At 36.5% G+C, this 19,675-nt stretch overlaps 1 protein-coding gene across 11 annotated transcripts in view; it reads right to left on the reverse strand.

Annotated features, from left to right (window-relative positions):
• Nucleotides 1–19,675, reverse strand: part of CFAP70 (cilia and flagella associated protein 70) — a 96,431-nt gene that overhangs the window by 68,678 nt on the left and 8,078 nt on the right. For all 11 annotated transcript variants that reach the window (XM_077894948.1, XM_077894953.1, XM_077894951.1 and 8 more), the window contains 2 exons: nucleotides 9,466–9,564; nucleotides 9,222–9,301 (listed from right to left, as the gene is read on the reverse strand). In XM_077894948.1, the coding sequence (XP_077751074.1) occupies nucleotides 9,222–9,301; nucleotides 9,466–9,564 (179 nt within the window). The remainder of the gene's footprint in view (nucleotides 1–9,221; nucleotides 9,302–9,465; nucleotides 9,565–19,675) is intronic.

Here is a 19,675-nt window from a genome sequence, read left to right on the forward strand (position 1 = left end):
TCCTGGGGTGACTGGGTGACATGCACTGAGGGGGGCACTTGACGGGATGAGCATTGGGTGTTATGCTACATGTTGGCAAATCAAACTCCAATAAAAAAAAATACCAAAAAAAAAAAAAAAAGACTGTAAATTTCCAATATTTTTTTCTCTTTTCCCACCTTACCTAAATATTTTACCACCTCTTCATTTTTAAGATTCTTCCTTTTTGACTTTCATATTTCTACAATTACAGGTCCTAGATATATTTTCCACTTCTAGATTCTCTTCAACATACTCAACTTAATTTTGGGAGATATACAAGATATGTTTTGTTTTGTGTTTTTTGTTTTATCTGCCTCATTTTGTTCTACAATGGCAGAAGTTAGTACCTTCTAAAACATTACCATCATGCACCCAGAACCAAGTGGTATACTGTGCTGGTTCATTCTGGTTCATTCTGTGAGACTCTTCATTCCCATTCTGTCCCCCCTCTTTTATCTCATTTATGTTTTGGTGGTCAATGTTGGGGCCCTCTATAAGTATTTCTGGTTTATATAAATTTGGGACTGAGCATCCTCTAACATACAGAACTTAATATACTCAGAAACAAGAGGATCACCCTCTAGAACCCCTCAGGGAAACTACATTCTCCCTCCACTACAACATTGTCACCACCACCATCTCCCAGTCCCCCCCTTTTTTCTTCTCCTTTTTTTTCTTTTTCTTTTCTTTTTTTGTCTCTTCTTTAGGATTTCTGGCCTTTTATTTTTTACTACTTTGTTTTAAAATATGTTTTTCACTTTAGTGTTCCTCTTGTTTTATTTCATTCTGATCTTTGTTTTCAATTTCTGGTCTCTGACCTTGGCAGAATCATCTAGGGTGAAATTTACTTAGGTCATGGTTGATATTCTTGACTCAGCCCGCTCATACAGCCACTCTGCACTGAACAAAATGACTAGAAAGAACGCACCACAAAAGAAGAATCAGAGACAGTACTCTCTGCCACAGAGTTATAGAATTTTACAGAATTTGATGTCAGAAAGCCAATTCAGAAGCACAATTATAAAGCTACTGGTGGCTCTGGAAAAAAGCATAAAGGAATCAAGAGATTCATGATGGCAGAATTTAGGTCTAATCAGGCCAAAATTAAAAATCAATTAAATGAGGGGATCCCTGGGTGGCTCAGCAGTTTCGCACCTGCCTTTGGCCCAGGGTGTGAGATCCGGGAGTCCCGGGATCGAGTCCCGCGTCGGGCTCCCAGCATGGAGCCTGCTTCTCCCTCTGCCTATGTCTCTGCCTCTCTCTCTCTATGCCTATCATAAATAAATAAATCTTTAAAAAATATATCTTCCTTTAAAAAAAATCAATTAATTGAGATGCAATCCAAACTGGAGGTCCTAATGACGAGGGTTAATGAGGTAGAAGAAAGAGTGAGTGACATAGGAGACAAGTTGATGGCAAGGAAGGAAGCTGAGGAAAAAAGAGAAAAACAATTAAAAGACCATGAGGAAAGGTTATGGGAAATAAATGACAGCTTCAGAAGGAAAAATCTATGTAATTGGGGTTCTAGAGCGTGCCAAAAGGGACAGAGGACCAGAAGGCATATTTGAACAAATCATAGCTGAGCATTTCCCTAACTTGGGGAGGGAAACAGGCATTCAGATCCAGGAGATACAGAGATCCCCGCCTAAAATCAATAAAAACTGTTCAACACCTTGATATTTAATAGTGAAACTTGCAAATTCCAAAGATAAAGAGAAAATCCTTAAAGCAGCAAGAGACAAGATATTCCCTAACTTATATGAGAAGAAATATTAGATTAACAGCAGACCTCTCCACAGAGACCTGGCAAGGCAGAAAGGGCTGGCAGGATATATGCAGGGTACTAAATGAGAAAAACATGCAGCCAAGAATACTCTATCCAGCAAGGCTCTCATTCAGAATAGAAGGAGAGATAAAAAGCTTCCAAGATAGGCAGAAACTGAAAGAATATGTGACCACCAAATCAGCTCTGCAAGAAATATTAAGGGAGACTCTAAAAGAAAGAGGAAGCCTGAAGAAATAATCCACAAAACATGGACTGAATAGGTATCATAATGACACTAAATTCATATCTTTCAATAGTAACTCTGAACATGAATGGGCTAAATGATCCCATCAATGATGCCGGGTTTCAGACTGGATAAAAAAGCAAGACCCATCTATTTGCTGTCTACAAGAGACTCATTTTAGACCTAAGAACACCTACAGCCTGAAAATGAAAGGTTAGAGAACCATTTACCATTCAGATGGTCCTCGAAAGCTGGGGTAGCAATCCTCATATCAGATAAATTAAAGTTTATCCCAAAGACTGTAGTAAGAGATGAAGAGGGACACAATATCATACTTAAAGAATCTATCCAACAAGAGGACCTAACAATCATGAACATTTATGCCCCTAATGTGGGAGCTGCCAAGTATATCAATCAATCAATAACCAAAGTAAAGACATACTTAGATAATAATACACTAATACTGGGAGACTTCAACAGGGCACTTTCTGCAAATGACACATCTTCTAAGCACAACATCTCCAAAGAAACAAGAGCTTTAAATCATACACAGGACCAGATGGATTTCACAGATATTTACAGAACTTTACATCCAAACACAACTGAATACACATTATTCTCAAGTGCACATGGAACTTTCTCCAGAATAGACCACATACTGGGTCACAAATCAGGTCTCAACCAATACCAAAAGACTGGGTTTGTCCCCTGCATATTTTCAGACCATAATGCTTTGAAACTTGAACTCAATCACAAGAAGAAATTTGGAAGAAACTCAAACACATGGTGGTTAAAGAGCATCCTGCTAAAAGATGAAAGGGTCAACCAGGAAATTAAAGAAGAATTAAAAAGATTCATGGAAACTAATAAAAATGAAGATACAAGTGTTCAAAATCTTTGGGATACAGCAAAAGCAGTCCTAAGAGGGAAATACATCACAATACAAGCATCCCTCAAAAAATTGGAAAAACTTCAAATACACAAGCTAATCTTGCACCTAAAGGAACTGGAGAAAGAACAGCAAGTAAAACCTACACCAAGCCGAAGAAGAGAGTTAATAAAGATTCATGCAGAACTCAATGAAATCAAGACCAGAAGAACTGTAGAACAGATCAACAAAACCAGGAGTTGGTTCATTGAAAGAATTAATAAGATAGATAAACCATTAGCCAGTCTTATCAAAAACAAAAGAGAAAAGATTCAAATTAATAAAATCATGAATGAAAAAGGAGAGATCACAACCAATACCAAGGAAATACAAATGATTTTAAAAACATATTATGAGCAGCTATACACCAATAAATTAGGCAATCTAAAAGAAATGGACACATTTCTGGAAAACCACAAACTATCAAAACTGGAACAGGAAGAAATAGAAAGCCTAAACAGACCGATAACCAGGGAGGAAATTGAAGCAGTCATCAAAAACCTCCCAAGACACAAAACTCCAGGGCCAGATGGCTTCCCAGGGGAATTCTATCAAACGTTTAAAGAAGAAACAATACCTATTCTACTAAAGGTGTTCTGAAAGATAGAAAGGGACAGAACACTTCCAAACTTGTTTTATAAGGCCAGCATCACCTTAATTCCAAAACCAGACAAAGACCCCACCAAAAAGGAGAATTACAGACCGAGATCCCTGATGAACACAGATGCAAAAGTTCTCAACAAGATACTAGCCAATAGGATCCAACAGTACATTAAGATCATTCACCATGACCAAGTGGGATTTACCCCCAGAATGCAAGGCTGGTTCAACACTCATAAAGCAATCAACATGATAGATCATATTAACAAGATAAAAAAACAAGAACCATATGATCCTCTCAACAGATGCAGAGAAAGCATTTGACAAAATACAGCATCCATTCCTGATCAAAACTCTTCAGAGTGTAGGGTTACAGGGAACATTCCCCAGCATCTTAAAAGCCATCTATGAAAAGCCCACAGTAAATATCATTCTCAATGGGGAAACACCGGGAGCCTTTCCCCTAAGATCAGGAACATGACAGGGATGTCCATTCTCACCACTGCTATTCAACATAGTACTAGAAGTCCTAGCCTCAGCAATCAGACAACAAAGAGAAATAAAAGGCATTCAAATTGGCAAAGAAGTCAAACTCTCCCTCTTTGCAAATGACATGATACTGTATGTAGAAAACTCAAAAGACTCCACCCCAAGATTGCTAGAACTCATACAGCAATTTGGCAGTGTGGCAGGATACAAAATCAATGCCCAGAAATCAGTGGCATTTCTATACACTAACAATGAAACTGAATAAAAAATTAAGGAATCAATCCCATTTACAATTGCACCCAAAAGCATAAGATACCTAGGAATAAACCTAACCAAAGAGGTAAGGATCTATACCCTAAAAACTACAGAACGCTTCTGAAAGAAATTAAGGAAGACACAAAGAGATGGAAAAACATTCTATGCCCTCCTGTACTGTTGGTGAGAATGTGAACTGGTGCAGCCACTCTGGAAAACTGTGTTCCTCAAAGAGTTAAAAATAGATCTGCCCTACGACCCAGCAATTGCACTGCTGGGGATTTACCCCAAAGATACAGATGCAATGAAGCGCTGGGACACCTGCATCCTGATGTTTATAGCAGCAATGTCCACAATAGCTAAACTGTGGAAGGAGCCTTGGTGTCCATCGAAAGAGGAATGGATAAAGAAGATGTGGTTTATGTATACAATGGAATATTACTCAGCCATTAGAAATGACAAATACCCACCATTCGCTTTGACGTGGATGGAACTGGAGGGTATTATGCTGAGTGAAATAAGTCAGTCAGAGGACAAACATAATATGGTCTCATTCATTTGGGGAATATAAAAAATAATGACATGGAATAAAGGGGAAAGGAGAAAAAAATGAATGGGAAATATCAGGAAGGGAGACAGAACATGAGAGACTCCTAACTCCGGGAAACAAACTAGGGGTGGGGGAAACTGGGTGATGGGCACTGAGGGGGCACTTGATGGGATGAGCACTGGGTGTTATTCTATATGTTGGCAAATTGAACACCAATAAAAAATAAATTTACAAAAAAATAATAAACTCAAGTCAAATTAAAAGAAAACATTCTATGCTCATGGATTGGAATAATAAATATTGTGAAAATGTCTATGTTACCCAGAGCAATTTACACATTCAGTGCAATCCTTATTAAAATACCATGGACTTTCTTCACAGAGTTGGAACACATAATCTTAAGATTTGTATGGTACCCAAAAGTTTCCAAATAGCCAGAGGGATATTGAAAAAGAAAATCAAAGCTGGGGGCATCACAATGCCTGACTTCAAGCTATATTACAAACTTGTGATTATCAAGACAGTATGGTACTGGCACAAAAACAGACACATAGATCAATGGAACAGAATAGAGAACCCAGAAGCAGACCCTCAACTCTATGGTCAACTCATCTTCGACAAAGCAGGAAAGAATATCCACTGGAAAAAGGACAGTCTCTTCAATAAATGGTGTTGAAAACTTGGACAGCCACATGCAGAAGAATGAAACTGGACCAATCTCTTATACCATACACAAATATAAACTCAAAATGGTTGAAGATCTAAATATGAGACAAAAATCCATCAAAATACTACAGGAGAACACAGGCAACACCCTTTTTGAACTTGCCCACAGCAACTTCTTGCAAGACATATCTATGAAGGCAAAGGAAACAAAAGCAAAAACAAACTACTGGACTTCATCAAAATAAAAAGCTTCTGCACAATGAAGGAAACAATCAACAAAACTAAAACACAACCTACAGAATGGGAGATGATATTTGCAAATGACATATCAGATAAAGGGCTGTATTCAAGATCTATGAAGAACTTATCAAAATCATCCAAGAAACAGTCCAGTCATGAAATGGGCAAAAGATATGAACATACATTTCTCCAAAGAAGACCTATACATGGCCAAAAAGCACTTGAAAAAATGCTCCACATCACTTGCCATCAGGGAAATACAAATCAAACCCACAATGAGATACTACCTCACACCAGTAAGAATGGCAAAAATTAAGAAGACAGGAAACAACAAATGTTGGAGGGGATGTGGAGAAAGGGGAACCCTCTTGCACTATTTGGTAGATGCAAGCTGGTACAGCCACTCTGGAAAACAGTGTGGAGGTTCCTCAAGAAGTTAAAACTAGAGCTACCCTATGAACTAGCAATGGCACTACTGGGTTTTTCCCCAAAGATACTGATGTGGTGAAATGTTGGGATATCTGCACCCCAGTGTTTATAGCAGCAAAGTGCACAATAGCCAAACTGTGGAAGAAGCCATAATGTCCTTCAACAGATGAATGAATAAAGAAGATGTGGTATATATACCATGGACTATTACTCAGCCATCAGAAAAGACAAACACCTACTGTTTGCTTCTATGTGGAGGGTATTGTAGTGAGTGAAATAAGTCAGTTGGAAAAGGACAATTATCATATGGTTTCACTCATATGTGGAGTATAAGGGACTATAAGGGAAAGGAGGGAAACTGAGTGGGGAAAAATTAAGGAGTGAGACAAACCATGAGAGAGACTCCTTACTCTGGGAAACAAACAAAGGGTTGCGGAAGGGGAGGAGGGTAGGGAGATGGGAGGTGGGCACTAAAGAGGGCACTTGATGGGATGAGCACTGGGTGTTATACTATATGTTGGCAAATTGAATTTAAATAAAAAAAATTGTTTTTTAATCTAAAAGACAACCTACAGAATGGGAGAAAACATTTGCAAATGACATATCAGATAAAGGGCTAGTATCCAAAATCTGTAAAGAACTTATCAAATTCAACACCCAAAGAACAAATAATCCACTCAAGAAATGGGCAGAAGACATGAAGAGACATTTCTCTAAGGGAGACATACAAATGACCAACAGAAGAGTTTATGTAAAGGACAATTGAAATAGCATGGTGTGGGATGTCTGGGTGGCTCAGTGGTTGAGTATCTGCCTTCAGCTTAGTGCATGATTCCAGGGTCCTGGGATGGAGTCCCATATCAGGCTCCCCATGCCTATGTCTCCGCCTCTCTGTATCTCTCATGAATAAATAAATAAACTCTTTTTAAAAAAGAAATAGCATGGTGTATTTTGTTCAGGTGTAAGTAGTTCAGGGGTTTAGAATATAAAGAATAAGAAGGGGAGTCTGAGAGATGACATTTAACAAGTGGCAGGCTCCTATTACAGAAGCTGTTACGTGTCTGCTAAGGATTCTAGACCTTAACATGCAAGCGCTGGGGGAATCTATGAATTAAACAGTACTGAACAGGGGATGAGAAGTCATCATATTTACTTGTAAGTAATTCAGCAAGCAGTGAGAAGCCAGAACTGGAGGGAGACTACCTGTAATGTTGAAAGGTTATAAGTCAATAATAATAGGAATAAAGCTAAGAAGAGAGTCCAGAGGCATTTAGGAGATAAAATAGTCTGGATTTGCTGAAAGGCACATTTGGGGATTGGCTATATTTGGGGTCCAAGGGAGTGCTCATACTGGTGACTGTTAAATCATGAATAACCTCCCCCTGCAAACCAGGAATATGAACACAGACTAAGAAGAAAAGGTGGCCAAGGACAGAACATTCGCACGAGACACAGGCAGAAGAATGAGGTATGGTGCAAGAACCTAACAAGGTACAGTCAATGAGTGGGAAATGAGAATATCAAAGGGAAGAATATTTTAAGAAAGAGAGGCACTGAAGACTGTGACATCTCTGATCAATATGTCTCTAGAAGGATAAGCAAAATATCCTCAAGATTTCTAATTTGTATCACTCAATCCAGACAGGGAATGCTTTATTGGAAACTTTTCTAAGGACAGGTTTATATCATTTTACTCTTTGAGTTTTGAGAATAACCAGTGTAGATGCTTAAATATAATATTAGTGGAATTCACAAGCAAATGAAAATTAAGTATCATGCTTTTTTTCATTGAATGAGTAAAACAACTAAACACAGGAATACTAATGAGCAAACATCCTAAGTACTAATAATCCCTTTGACTAATTTTTCTTGTAAGGATATATAAGGAATGAAGCACGGCAGGCCCGGCATCGGGGCCACGCACTCCTCCCACTTCATCTCCCCCTCAAATAGCTGGCCAGCCAATAAAGGCACCGACTCACTGGAAAAAAAAAAAAAAAAGGATATGTACGGAAAATCAACGGTACATAAGTGAGGAGACTGGATCAGTGGAGGCCAACTGAGCTCAAATATATATGTCATTCCAACACAAATCACATGGAATTACAGAAAGATACTAAATTACACCTTTACATACAATAAAAGAATAATGCAATAATACCCCTGGAAAGTAAGAAATGCTATCAGTGGACTACATATTAGGAATCCCAGAAAGACAGAAAGCAAATTAAATCAGATGAAAGCAAGAAAGCAAGAAAAGCAAGAAAAGCAAGAAAAGCAAGAAAGCAAGAAAGCAAGAAAGCAAGAAAGAAAGAAAGAAAGAAAGAAAGAAAGAAAGAAAACAAGCAACCACAGTCTAAAATAAGAGAGAGAGAGGACTACAGCAGATGCAGAAGTGGATTATGGCAGACTCAAGGTCAGAATCAATAAGAAGAAGGAAGGCCCCCACAGCAATGGTTAATTAGGGAACTGCATTCAGAATAGTTGGGTCATTTGGGCCCTTCTCTCCTTTTACTTTTGCAAAACAGAAAGCAGCTGTGGTATCTGTTGAAAGTGAGTGCAGTTGCACCAGAGTGGCAAAAATAATGCCCCAAGAAACTGCTGACCCTGACTACTGAAGAATGGAAAACACAGCCCAGAGGACAAACCAGTGGCACAGCCTACCAATTCAGGCTTACTATGCCAGGAAGTGTGTTAGGTGCATCCATGTATATTTCAATTTAATCCATCAGGACATAGCTCAAGAGGCATCTCCATGGTTACATGTACCCCTGGAAAGTAACCAATAACTACTCTGTGCCCACATGCTCCATTCCACCATTTAATCAGACTAATTATAACCCATGGTGTGTAGATTATGGACTTCTAAATAGGACTCTGACTTATTTGCCTTTGTTTCCAGAACTTAGTACTATGTGTGCCTGTGAAAAGAATACTCCTGATGAACTGTACTCAACTGAATTGAACCTTTATAGCAAACAAACTTGGTAGACTGAATGGCAGATGGAAGGTTGAGATTTATAATTCTGGTTACCTTAACACCTGACCGAAGAGGTTCTAAAGGTGAGCCTGGCACAGGGTGCAAGGGGGCCATTGTTTCAAATGAACTCTCTCCTGCAAAAAGAAGGCAAATCAAGCCATTGAAGGATTAGGCAGAGATAAGAGGCTCATCTTTTTATCAAATCTCTCAAATTTACTGAGGCTGATTTTTGCACTTCTCTGGAGCTAAAATTCATGAGCTTTCCTATATCAGCTTTTGACCAAATCACACAGCTGACCTTCCAGTAAAGGAATAAGGTCCACCACAGCTTGACCAAGAATTAAGGTCTTCTCATCTTTCTGTTTCTTTTCCTTTGGTAAAACTTCAGTCATAGTTACTAGAAAAATCAAAACAAAGAAAATGAGAATATGTCTGAGTCATCCATCAGATAATCATGATGCAACAAACAAAGCATTGTCAAAAACATTTAAGAGATATTAATTTAAAACCTGAGAAGGCACCAATATTAGTGACTTCTGATGGAAATACTGAACCACGTCAGTGACATATTGAATTTTTGCCTACAAGTTAAAGTAAAACGTAGACTTTATATCATCATCATGTACATACATAGGTATAAAAGTAACCGATGGATATGATTAAAACAAAGTTGCATATAATATTCATACCTTACTAACTGAAAACCCTTAAGTATTTTGTATTCTATTTCATGTATAAGAGATCACTGATCATGATCCCCTTCCATCAATTTTACGAATGACAAGAAAGTTGTCATCTGCAGTTTGAAAAAAACTATTCTAGATCTTCCCATTTTGCCTAGCATAGGATTTAGTAGATCTTTGAGTAATTTACAGAGCTTGCAAGGTATGTACCAGGTTTTCCACTGCAGCTTACTCTGTGTTATGAAAAATCTGAAGTACACAAAAAAGTAGAGAGATTGGTATACTGAATATCTATATAGCCATCACCTGGATTTAACAATAACTAACATGTCATATTTGCTTTATCCATTCTTATTTGCTGAAATACTTTCAAGTACATGCAGACATCATGAAATTTTACTCCTAAATGCTAAAGTATATAAATTCAAAATATGGCATTTTCCTTCATAGTCACAATAATTTTTATCAATCTAGCAAGTGTATAATAATAAAATTAAGTGTAATTCCTTAATTCATCTAATGCCCAGTCTACATTCAATATTTCTCAATTGTCCTAAAATTTATTTTGTAGCTTGTTTGTTCAAACTAGGATCCAAAGACAACATGTTGCATCCGGTTCTCATATGTCTTACATTTATTTTCATTTAGAACAGTCTTTTTACCCACATACATTTTTTTTCTATGACACTGATTTGTTGGAGACATCAGGCCAGTTGTTTTATAGAATGTCTCATTTTCTGGATTTGTCTCCCTCTCCCCCATGGTGTTTGTTTCTGAGTTCTTATTTCCTGTAAACTTAGGTTCATCTTCAGTATTTTTGGCAAAGAGAATAGAATTTAATAACATACATGCCTGTGTGGTATGTTATCAAACTCTGTGATCTTTGTTTTCAAAATTACAAAATACTTTTTTAATGTCTTTTTTTAATTGTAACATACATATTAAATTTACCAACATACCCAATAATATTAAACATATTCACATTTTTGGTGCAACCATCACCACCATCCATTACCATAACTCTTTCCATCTTCTAAAATTGAAACTCTATATATATTAAACAATAATTCCTACTCTCTCCACCCCCTGGCAACCACCATGATCCTTGTCTCTATTTATTTGATTACATACTTCGTGCAGCATTTGTCTTTTTGTGACTGGCTTATTTCAGTTAGCATCTTGTCCTCAAAGTTCATCCTTGTTAAATATAAGAAATAGTGAAGGGGATTATAAGGGAAAGGAGGGGAACTGAGTGGGAAAAATTAGAGAGGGAGACAAACCATGAGCCTCAACTCTGGGAAATGAGCAAAGGGTTGCGGAAGGGGAAGTGAGTGGGGAGTTGGGGTAACTGGGTGACAGAACTGAGGAAGGCATTTGATGGGATGAGGACTGGGTGTTATATGTTGCAAATCGAACTTCAATAAAAACAAATGTAAAAAAGTTCATCCTTGTAGTGTATGTCAGACCTTCTTTTTTAAGGCTGAATAATATTCAGTTGTGTGTATATATATATATATATATATATATATATATACCATATTTTGCTTATCCATTCTGTCGACAGACATGTAGATTACTTCCATGTTTTACCTTTTCTGAATAATGCTGCTTTGAGCACCAGTGTACAAATATTTCTTTGAAACCCTGGTTTCAATTATTTCAGATATATTCCCTTAAGTAAAATTGCTGGAAAGAATCTCAAGCAGATCCTCTACCAAGTGCAGAGCAGCATGGGGCTCCATCCCATGACCCCCAGATCAAGACCCAAACCGAAACCAAGAGTCGGCTGCTCAACTAATGGAGCTACCCAGCCACCCCTAATTCCCCTAATTTCTCTCTTTCATTACCTTTGCCTTTAGTATCCTATCCAAGAAATCATAGCCAAACCTAATGTCATGAAGCTTTGTCCTATATATTCTTCTAAGAGTTTTTTTCCTAGTATTGCATTTAAGTCCTTAATCCATCCTGAGTTTTTATATATGGTGTTAGGTAATGGTCCAACTTCATTGTTCTGTATGCGGATATCCAATTTTCCTAGCACCTATTGTTGAAAAGATTGTTTTTTCCTCATTAACTGGTCTTGGCACCTTTATTGAAAATCATTTAACCATATGTGTAAGGAGTTATTTCTGGGCTCTCTATTCTATTTCATTGTTATATAAGTCTTTAATTCTGCCATTATTATACTTTTTTTGATTACTCTAGTTTTGTAGTAAGTTTTGACAACAGTAAGTGTAAGGTCTCCAACTTCGCTCTTTTTCAATATCATTTTGGTTATTTGGGGTCTCTTGGATTCCATATGAATTTTAGGATGGCCTTTTCTATTTCTGAAAAAAAAATTGGGATTTTGATAGGAATTGCACTGAATCTGTAAAACACTTTGGGTAGTATTAACATCTTAACATTAACTTTTTCAATCCACGAATATGGGATGTTTCAATGTATTTGTGCTATCTTTAATTTCTTTCAGCAACATTTTGTAGTTTTCATTGTATTAAGTCTTTCATTTTCTTGGTTAAGTTAATTCTTAGGTATTTTATTCCTTTGGATGGAATTTATAACTTACTTTTCATGTTGTTCATGGTTAGTATATAGAAATGCAACTGATATTTGTATGCTGAATTTGTATCCTGCATTTCAAAAAAGGATTGATTGATTGATTGACTTGGAGAGTGCAGGGGAGGGGCAGAGAGAAAGAGAAATCCAAGCAGACTCCATGCGGAGCAAGAAGCCTGATATTGGGCTTAATCTCATGACCCTGAGATCAGGACCTGAGCTGAAATCAGGAGTCAGATGTATATATATATATATATATATATATATATATATATATATATATATTCTTTATCCATTCCTCTATTGATGGACACTTGGATTGCTTCCATATTTTAGCTATCATAAATAATACTGCAATAAACATAGGCGTGCATACATCTTTTTGGATTTGTGTTTTCATATTCTTTGGGTAAATGTCCAATAGTGGAACTACTAGATCATATAGTAATTCTATTTTTAATTTTTTGAGGAGCCTCCATACTGTTTTCCACAGTGGCCACACCAGTTTGCATTCCCACTAACAGTGCGCAAGTTTCTTCTCCACATTCTGGCCAACACTGTTGTTTCTTGTGATTTTTTTCTTGTTTGAATAGGCTATACTTTATGTTTCCTTGTATACTTTATGATTTTTTTGTTGAACATTGGATATTTGAATCTAATAATGGGATAAGTCTGGAAATTAGATTCTCCCCCTTCCCAGGGTTTACTGTTTTTTATTGTTTATTTTTGTCATTGTAGGTTGTCTCTGTGCTGAGGGATAGCCTGAGGCATAAAATTAAGGTACTTTCTTTTTTTAATATTTTATTTATTTATTCACGAGAAAGAGAGACAGAGAGACAGGCTCCATGCAGGGAGCCTGACGTGGGACTTGATCCTGGGTCTCCAGGATCACATCCCGGGCTGAAGGTGGCGCTAAACCGCTGAGCCACCCAGGTTGCCCAAATTATCTTCTGAGTATTTCCCTAGACATGCATGGTCACTTTCTAGTTTTCACCTCATGTGCACTTGTTTTCAAGTGTCCTAGTTTTGAATGTCTGGTTCCTCAACAGGGGAAAAAGAAAAAGGAAAGGGAGATAAAGGATGGTCCCTTTAAATCCCTTGGTAGTTTCTAGCAGGAGGAAGGGCCTTACAACAATGGAATGGAGGGAGGTGCAACAACAGCAGATAGCCTCTTTGTCTTCTGTGATCAGAAGCAGCAATCGGCAATCAGAGAACAGATCCACAATATTTAAGGACAAGGTCCTTTTAGCTCATCCTGGCTCCAGCAAGCTGTGTGCAAGCTACTAGAGGAACACATACATGGCTCCCTGCTACATGCCTACAGGGGTGGGAAGTGAGTAGCTGCTACTGTGTTAAGATCTGAAATTAGGGCAGCCCGGGTGACTCGGCGGTTTGGCGCCGCCTTCGGCCCAGGGCGTGATCCTGGGGACCCGGAATCAAGTCCCACGTCGGGCTCCCTGTGTGGAGCCTGCTTCTCCCTCTGCCTGTGTCTCTGCCTCTCTCTCTCTCTCTCTCTGTGTCTCTCATGAATAAATAAATAAAACCTTAACAAAAAAATCTGAAATTAACCAAAATTAATCACCATGTGCCATCAAAAATTTCCCCTGGAAGTTGCAAGCCTTCAACAGACTTGAGTTCCAAAATAGTTATATCAGACAAAATGTGGCAGTGCAAGCATTGTGTAGGTGGGGAGACAGATTCCTGGTGCTTCCTACTTTATCTTCCCAGAATCTTCAAAAATATTCTTTTTATAATTTTCAAAAGTACACTCTATCTGTAGTGCCCCATTTTCTTCCTAACATTGTTTGTCTTGGTTTCATTTTGTTTTGAACCAATCATGCCAGAAGTTTGTCTATTTTGTTAGTTGTTTTTTTTTTTTAATATTTTATTTATTCATGAGAGACATCAAGAGAAGGCAGAGACATAGGCAGGGAGAGAAGCAAGCTCCCCACAGGCAACCCCATGTGGGACTCAATCCCAAGACCCCAGGATTACGCCCTGAGCCTAAGGCAGACGCTCAACCACTGAACCACCCAAACTACCCTTGTTAGTCTTTTAAAGAAGCAGGTTTTGTTTTGTAGCTCTTTTTTAGGGCTTATTTTCCAATTAATTAATTTTTGTTCTTATCTTTCTTCTTTCTTTTTATATTCTTTGGGGTTCTGTCTATTTTAGTAGAACGGTAGTTCTGTTATTTTAGTATTTTAGTTCTGTATTTTAGTAGTAACTCAATAGGTTTTAATCTTTTAATGTTGAGAACTATTTTATTAAAGATATATTTAAACAATTTTGTATCCATGGGGCATGGATGGGGAATGTGTCCATTTTTTAATACACTCAGAGCTCCAAAAACAAAATGGTCAAAGCTCTCTTTCATCTTCTTAGAAGACTTAACACACTGTTAATAAATCCCCCACTAACAAAGAGGAAACTTTCTTTTATACAGCTTAACTCTCGGCAAATTGGAAAGAGGTTCTCAAGAAAATCCAAGGGGAAGATGACACTATATTGCAGAGGGTACTCATGGTCTCCACATTTTTTTTTTTTTTTTTCTGTTTTCACAGCTACCTTCACAGTTTCAGTCTAATTTGTGGGCTCTATGCTAAGGAGGGGTTGCTTTTGGTTGACTCATTAATTTGTGTACTTTCTTTCACTTTTGAGCAGACAATAATGCTTTATCATTATAACTCCAGTGGTTTTGAATTTCAAGACTTCTCACCACCGAAGATGCTTTTTCCCCCTGTAAGAATAGAATATCCCAAATTAAGCTTTTTATTTTGAGATAATTTCAGATTCACATACAATTATGAAAGTAATACAGAAAGCTATCTTGTACCTGTTTTTCCCAATGGTAACATCTCACATTACTACAGTAAATTATCACAACCAGGATATTGACATCGATACAGTCAAGATACAGATCATTTCATCACCACAAGGATTCTGGTTATCCTTCTAACCCATGTTACCCTTTTAAAGACACCTCCACTATCCTCCTTCTTAACACCAGGCAACGACTAATTTGGTCTCCATTTCTATGCTTTGTCATTTAAAAAATGTTATATAAATATAATTTTACAGTATGTACCTTTTAAGATTGGCTTTTTCATTCAGCACAGTTCTCTGGAGATCCACAAAGATTGGTTTGTGTCCCAGTAATTTGTTCATTTTTATTGATGAGTAGCATTTCATAGTATGGATGTATGTTTGTTTACCCATGGAAGAATCTAGGTTGTTTACAGTTTTTTACTATAAAGCTCCTAGAAATTAAATACTGTTTTTTGTGTGAATATAAGTCTTCATTTTTTTGGGGGGGATAAAGGCCCAGAAGTTAAAAAAAAAAAAAAAAAAAAGGCCCAGAAGTACAATTGCTGGATCATATATGGTGGTTTGCAGGTTTTGTTTTTAAAGAAATTGCACACTGCTTTCTAGACTGACAGCATTCCCACCAGAAATTCTGACATTTGACATTTCCAGTAGGGATGTATCAGTGATCCAGGTTCTTTGCAACCTTGTCAGAATTTGGTAATTTCACTATTTTTAATTTAACCATTCTGATATGCGTGTAGTGATGTCTCATTGTGGTTTTGATTTACATCTCCTTAATGGCTAATGACTTTGAACACTTTTTCATATGCTTTTATCTGCTTTGGTAAACTGTCTCTTCATGTCTTTTGCCTATTTCCTAACTGGTTTGTTTGGAGTATTTTTTATCATTGAATTTTGATAGTTCTTTATATATTTGATACTATTACTTTGTCGAATTGTGATTTGCGAATATTTTCTCTTACTCTCAACCTCGGTTTTTCACAGAGCAAGTTTTTAATTTTTATGAAGTCCAATTCACCAGGATTTTTTCTTTAATGGTTCATGCTTTTGGTTTAAGAACTCTTTGCCTAACCTTAGATCCTAAAGATTTTTTTTTTCTTAATGTTTTCTGACTTTACATTTTACATTTAAATCTGTGATCAATTTTGAGTTAATTTTTGTATAAGGTATGAGACTATAAAGTTGAGGTTCATTTTTTTTGCCTACAGATATTCGATTGCTCTAACATCATTTGTTGAAAGGCTACTTCTCCAATGAATTAATTTTGCACTTTTACCAAAAATCATTAGGCAAGAGTGTCTGGTTGGCTCAGTTGGTGAAGCATATGACTCTTGATCTCCAAGTTCTGAGTATGAATCCCACATTGGGTCGAGATTACTTAAAAATAATATCTTTTAAAAAATCATTAGGCAGGGATCCCTGGGTGGCGCAGCAGTTTGGCGCCTGCCTTTGGCCCAGGGCGCGATCCTGGAGACCCGGGATCGAATCCCACATCGGGCTCCCGGTGCATGGAGCCTGCTTCTCCCTCTGCCTGTGTCTCTGCCTCTCTCTCTCTGTGACTATCATAAATAAATAAAAATTAAAAAAAAATCATTAGGCATATTTAGATGAGTCTTTTTTTTTAAAGATAGATTTATTTATTTATTTATTTATTTATTTATTTACGATAGACACAGAGAGAGAGAGAGGCAGAGACACAGGAGGAGGGAGAAGCAGGCTCCATGCTGGGAGCCGACACGGGACTCGATTCCGGGACTCCAGGATCGCGCTCTGGGCCAAAGGCAGGTGCCAAACCACTAAGCCACCCAGGGATCCCCAGATGAGTTTATTTTTATTTCTATTTTTTCCATTGATCTGTCTATCCTTCCACAAACACCACACAATTTTAATGTAGCTATATAAGTCATTAAATATAGTGATTCTTCCCATTTTATTCTTTTCCAAAATTATTTTAGCTTTCCTTGTTCCTTTGCCTTTCTATATACATTTATAATACTCTTGTCCATATCTACAAAAAATCTTTCTGGGATTTTGATAAGAATTACATTCAACCTTTGTATCAGTTTGGGGAGAACGGACATCTTACTTATGTTGAGTCTTCTAGTCCATGAATACAGTAGGTCTCTCCATTTATAAAAATTTTAAATGTCATTCAACAGTGTATAATTTCCAGCACATAAGTGCTATATATGTTTTCTTAAATTTACATGACTTAATTTTAAAGAGCAATCGTAAATGATGTATTATTGTATTTTTAGTATTAGTGTCCATGTATTTGTTACTAGCATATAGAAATACAATTGATTTTGTGCATTTAAATTTGTATCCTATTATCTCACTTTTTCTAAAAGTTTTGCATATTCCTTGATATTTTCTACATAGACAATCATATCATCTGCAAATAGGGGCAGATTTATTTCTTCCTTTCAGAGCTAGATGCCTTTTATTTCCTTTTCTTACTTAATTGCACTGTCTAGCGCTTCCAGCTCTATGTTCTTAAGAGTGGTTGAGAGCATATCTGACCTTGATTTGTTCCCAGTCTTAGGAGGAAAGCATTTCATCTTTTGCCATTAAGTATAATGTTTGCCTTTGTCAGGTTGATGGAAGTTCCCTCTATTTGTATTTTTCTGAGAATTTCTATCATGAATTGGTATTAAATTTTGTCAAAACCTTTATTGTTTTGACCAATATGACCGTGTACTTTTTCTTCTTTAGACTATGAACACAGTAGATGACATTGACTAATTTTCAAATACTGAACCAATCTTGGATTCCTAGAATCAATCCCACTTCATAACGACATATAATTCTTTCTATATATTGCTGAATTCTACTTGCTAGTATTTTGTTAGAATTTTTGTGTCTATATTCATGACAGATATTGGCCACAAGTTTCCCATTTTTGTACTGTCTTTGTCTTGTTTTGGTATCAGTGTAACACCAGCATCAGAAAATGAAGTATTTCCTCCCTTCTATTTTCTGGAAGATTGTGTAGAATTAGTGTTAGTTATTATTTTTAACTTTTTAGTAAAACTATCTGGGCTTGAGATTTCAAATTATGAGTTCAATTTCCTTGACAGTTACAGAGCAAATTTATTCATAGAGGATGATATAGGATGAATTTGTGTTTTTCAAAATACTGGCCCATTTTCTTGTCAAATTTATGTATAGTTGCTTATCTCTTTATTATCCTTTTAATGTCTACCATCTGTGATGTTAATTCCATTTCATTTCTAATATTGATAATTTATAGTGTCTTTTCTCTCCTCTGGAGCATTTTCTGCTTTTGGTCAGTCTTCCTTGATGTTTTCAAATAACCAGCTATGTTATTTGTTTCATTGATTTTTCCCTATTGTTTCTGTTTTTCATTTTATTGCTTTCTGCTTTCATCTTTATAATTTTCTTCCTTCTGTTGGATTTTCCTTTTCTTTTTCTAAATCCTTGAGATGGCAGCTTAGATTACTGATTTGAGACTTTTCCTCTTTTTCAATGTATGCATTTAGTGTGATAAATTTTCTCAGTTCTTTAGCTATGTCCCACAAACTTTGTTATTTTTATTTCCATTTTTATTTTTATTTTGTATTTTTATTTCCATTCAGTTCACTGAATTTTTTTTACTTCCCTTGAGATGTCCTCTTTGACCCATGGATTACTTAGAAATGTCTTTTTGTTTTCAAGTGTTTAGTTTCCTGTTCTCTATTGTTGATTTCTAGCTTGATACTCTTGTCAGAAAACACATTTTAATTCACTTAAATATGTTGAGGTTGTTTGTGACTCAGAGTATGATTTTGGTATGTGGCCTGTGGGCTTTTGAAAATAATGTTCTGCTTTCCAAAAAATATTGATTAGATACTGTAGGCTGATGGGTGTTGTTGAGTTTTCCTATATCCCTGTTGATTTTCTATATAGTTGTTCCATAAATTGAGAGAAGGGTGTTTATGTCCCCAACTATAATTGTGGATCCGTCTATTCACACTTTGTTTTATCAGTTTTTGTTTAACATATTTTGCAGCTCTGTTGTTTAGTGCATGTACATTTAAGATTGCTATGTCTTCTGATGGGTTGACTCTTTTATCAATGAACTTCTCTGACGCTGGTTATTTTCTTTGCATGGGCTATTTTATCTAATGCTACTACAGTAATTTCCAGTTGTTGATGAATGTGTACATAATATATCTTTCTGTTTACATTTTACCTGACTATATGGTTATATTTTGAGTTTCTTGTAGACAGCATACAGTTAGGTCATGTTTTTTAAAAACACTCTGCAAACTCTGTCTCTTGATTTCTTAATGTAATTATTAATATAGTAGGGTTTAAGTCTTTTGTCCTCCCTTTTTCATTTGTTTTCTTTTTTCTGCTTTCCTGTAGATTACATGAATGTTCTTTAGAATTCTATTTTATCTATAATACTTTTAAGTGTATATATTTGTATAGGTTTTT

This window comes from Canis aureus, chromosome 4 (genome assembly GCF_053574225.1).
Source record: "Canis aureus isolate CA01 chromosome 4, VMU_Caureus_v.1.0, whole genome shotgun sequence".
Classification (NCBI taxonomy): domain Eukaryota; kingdom Metazoa; phylum Chordata; class Mammalia; order Carnivora; family Canidae; genus Canis; species Canis aureus.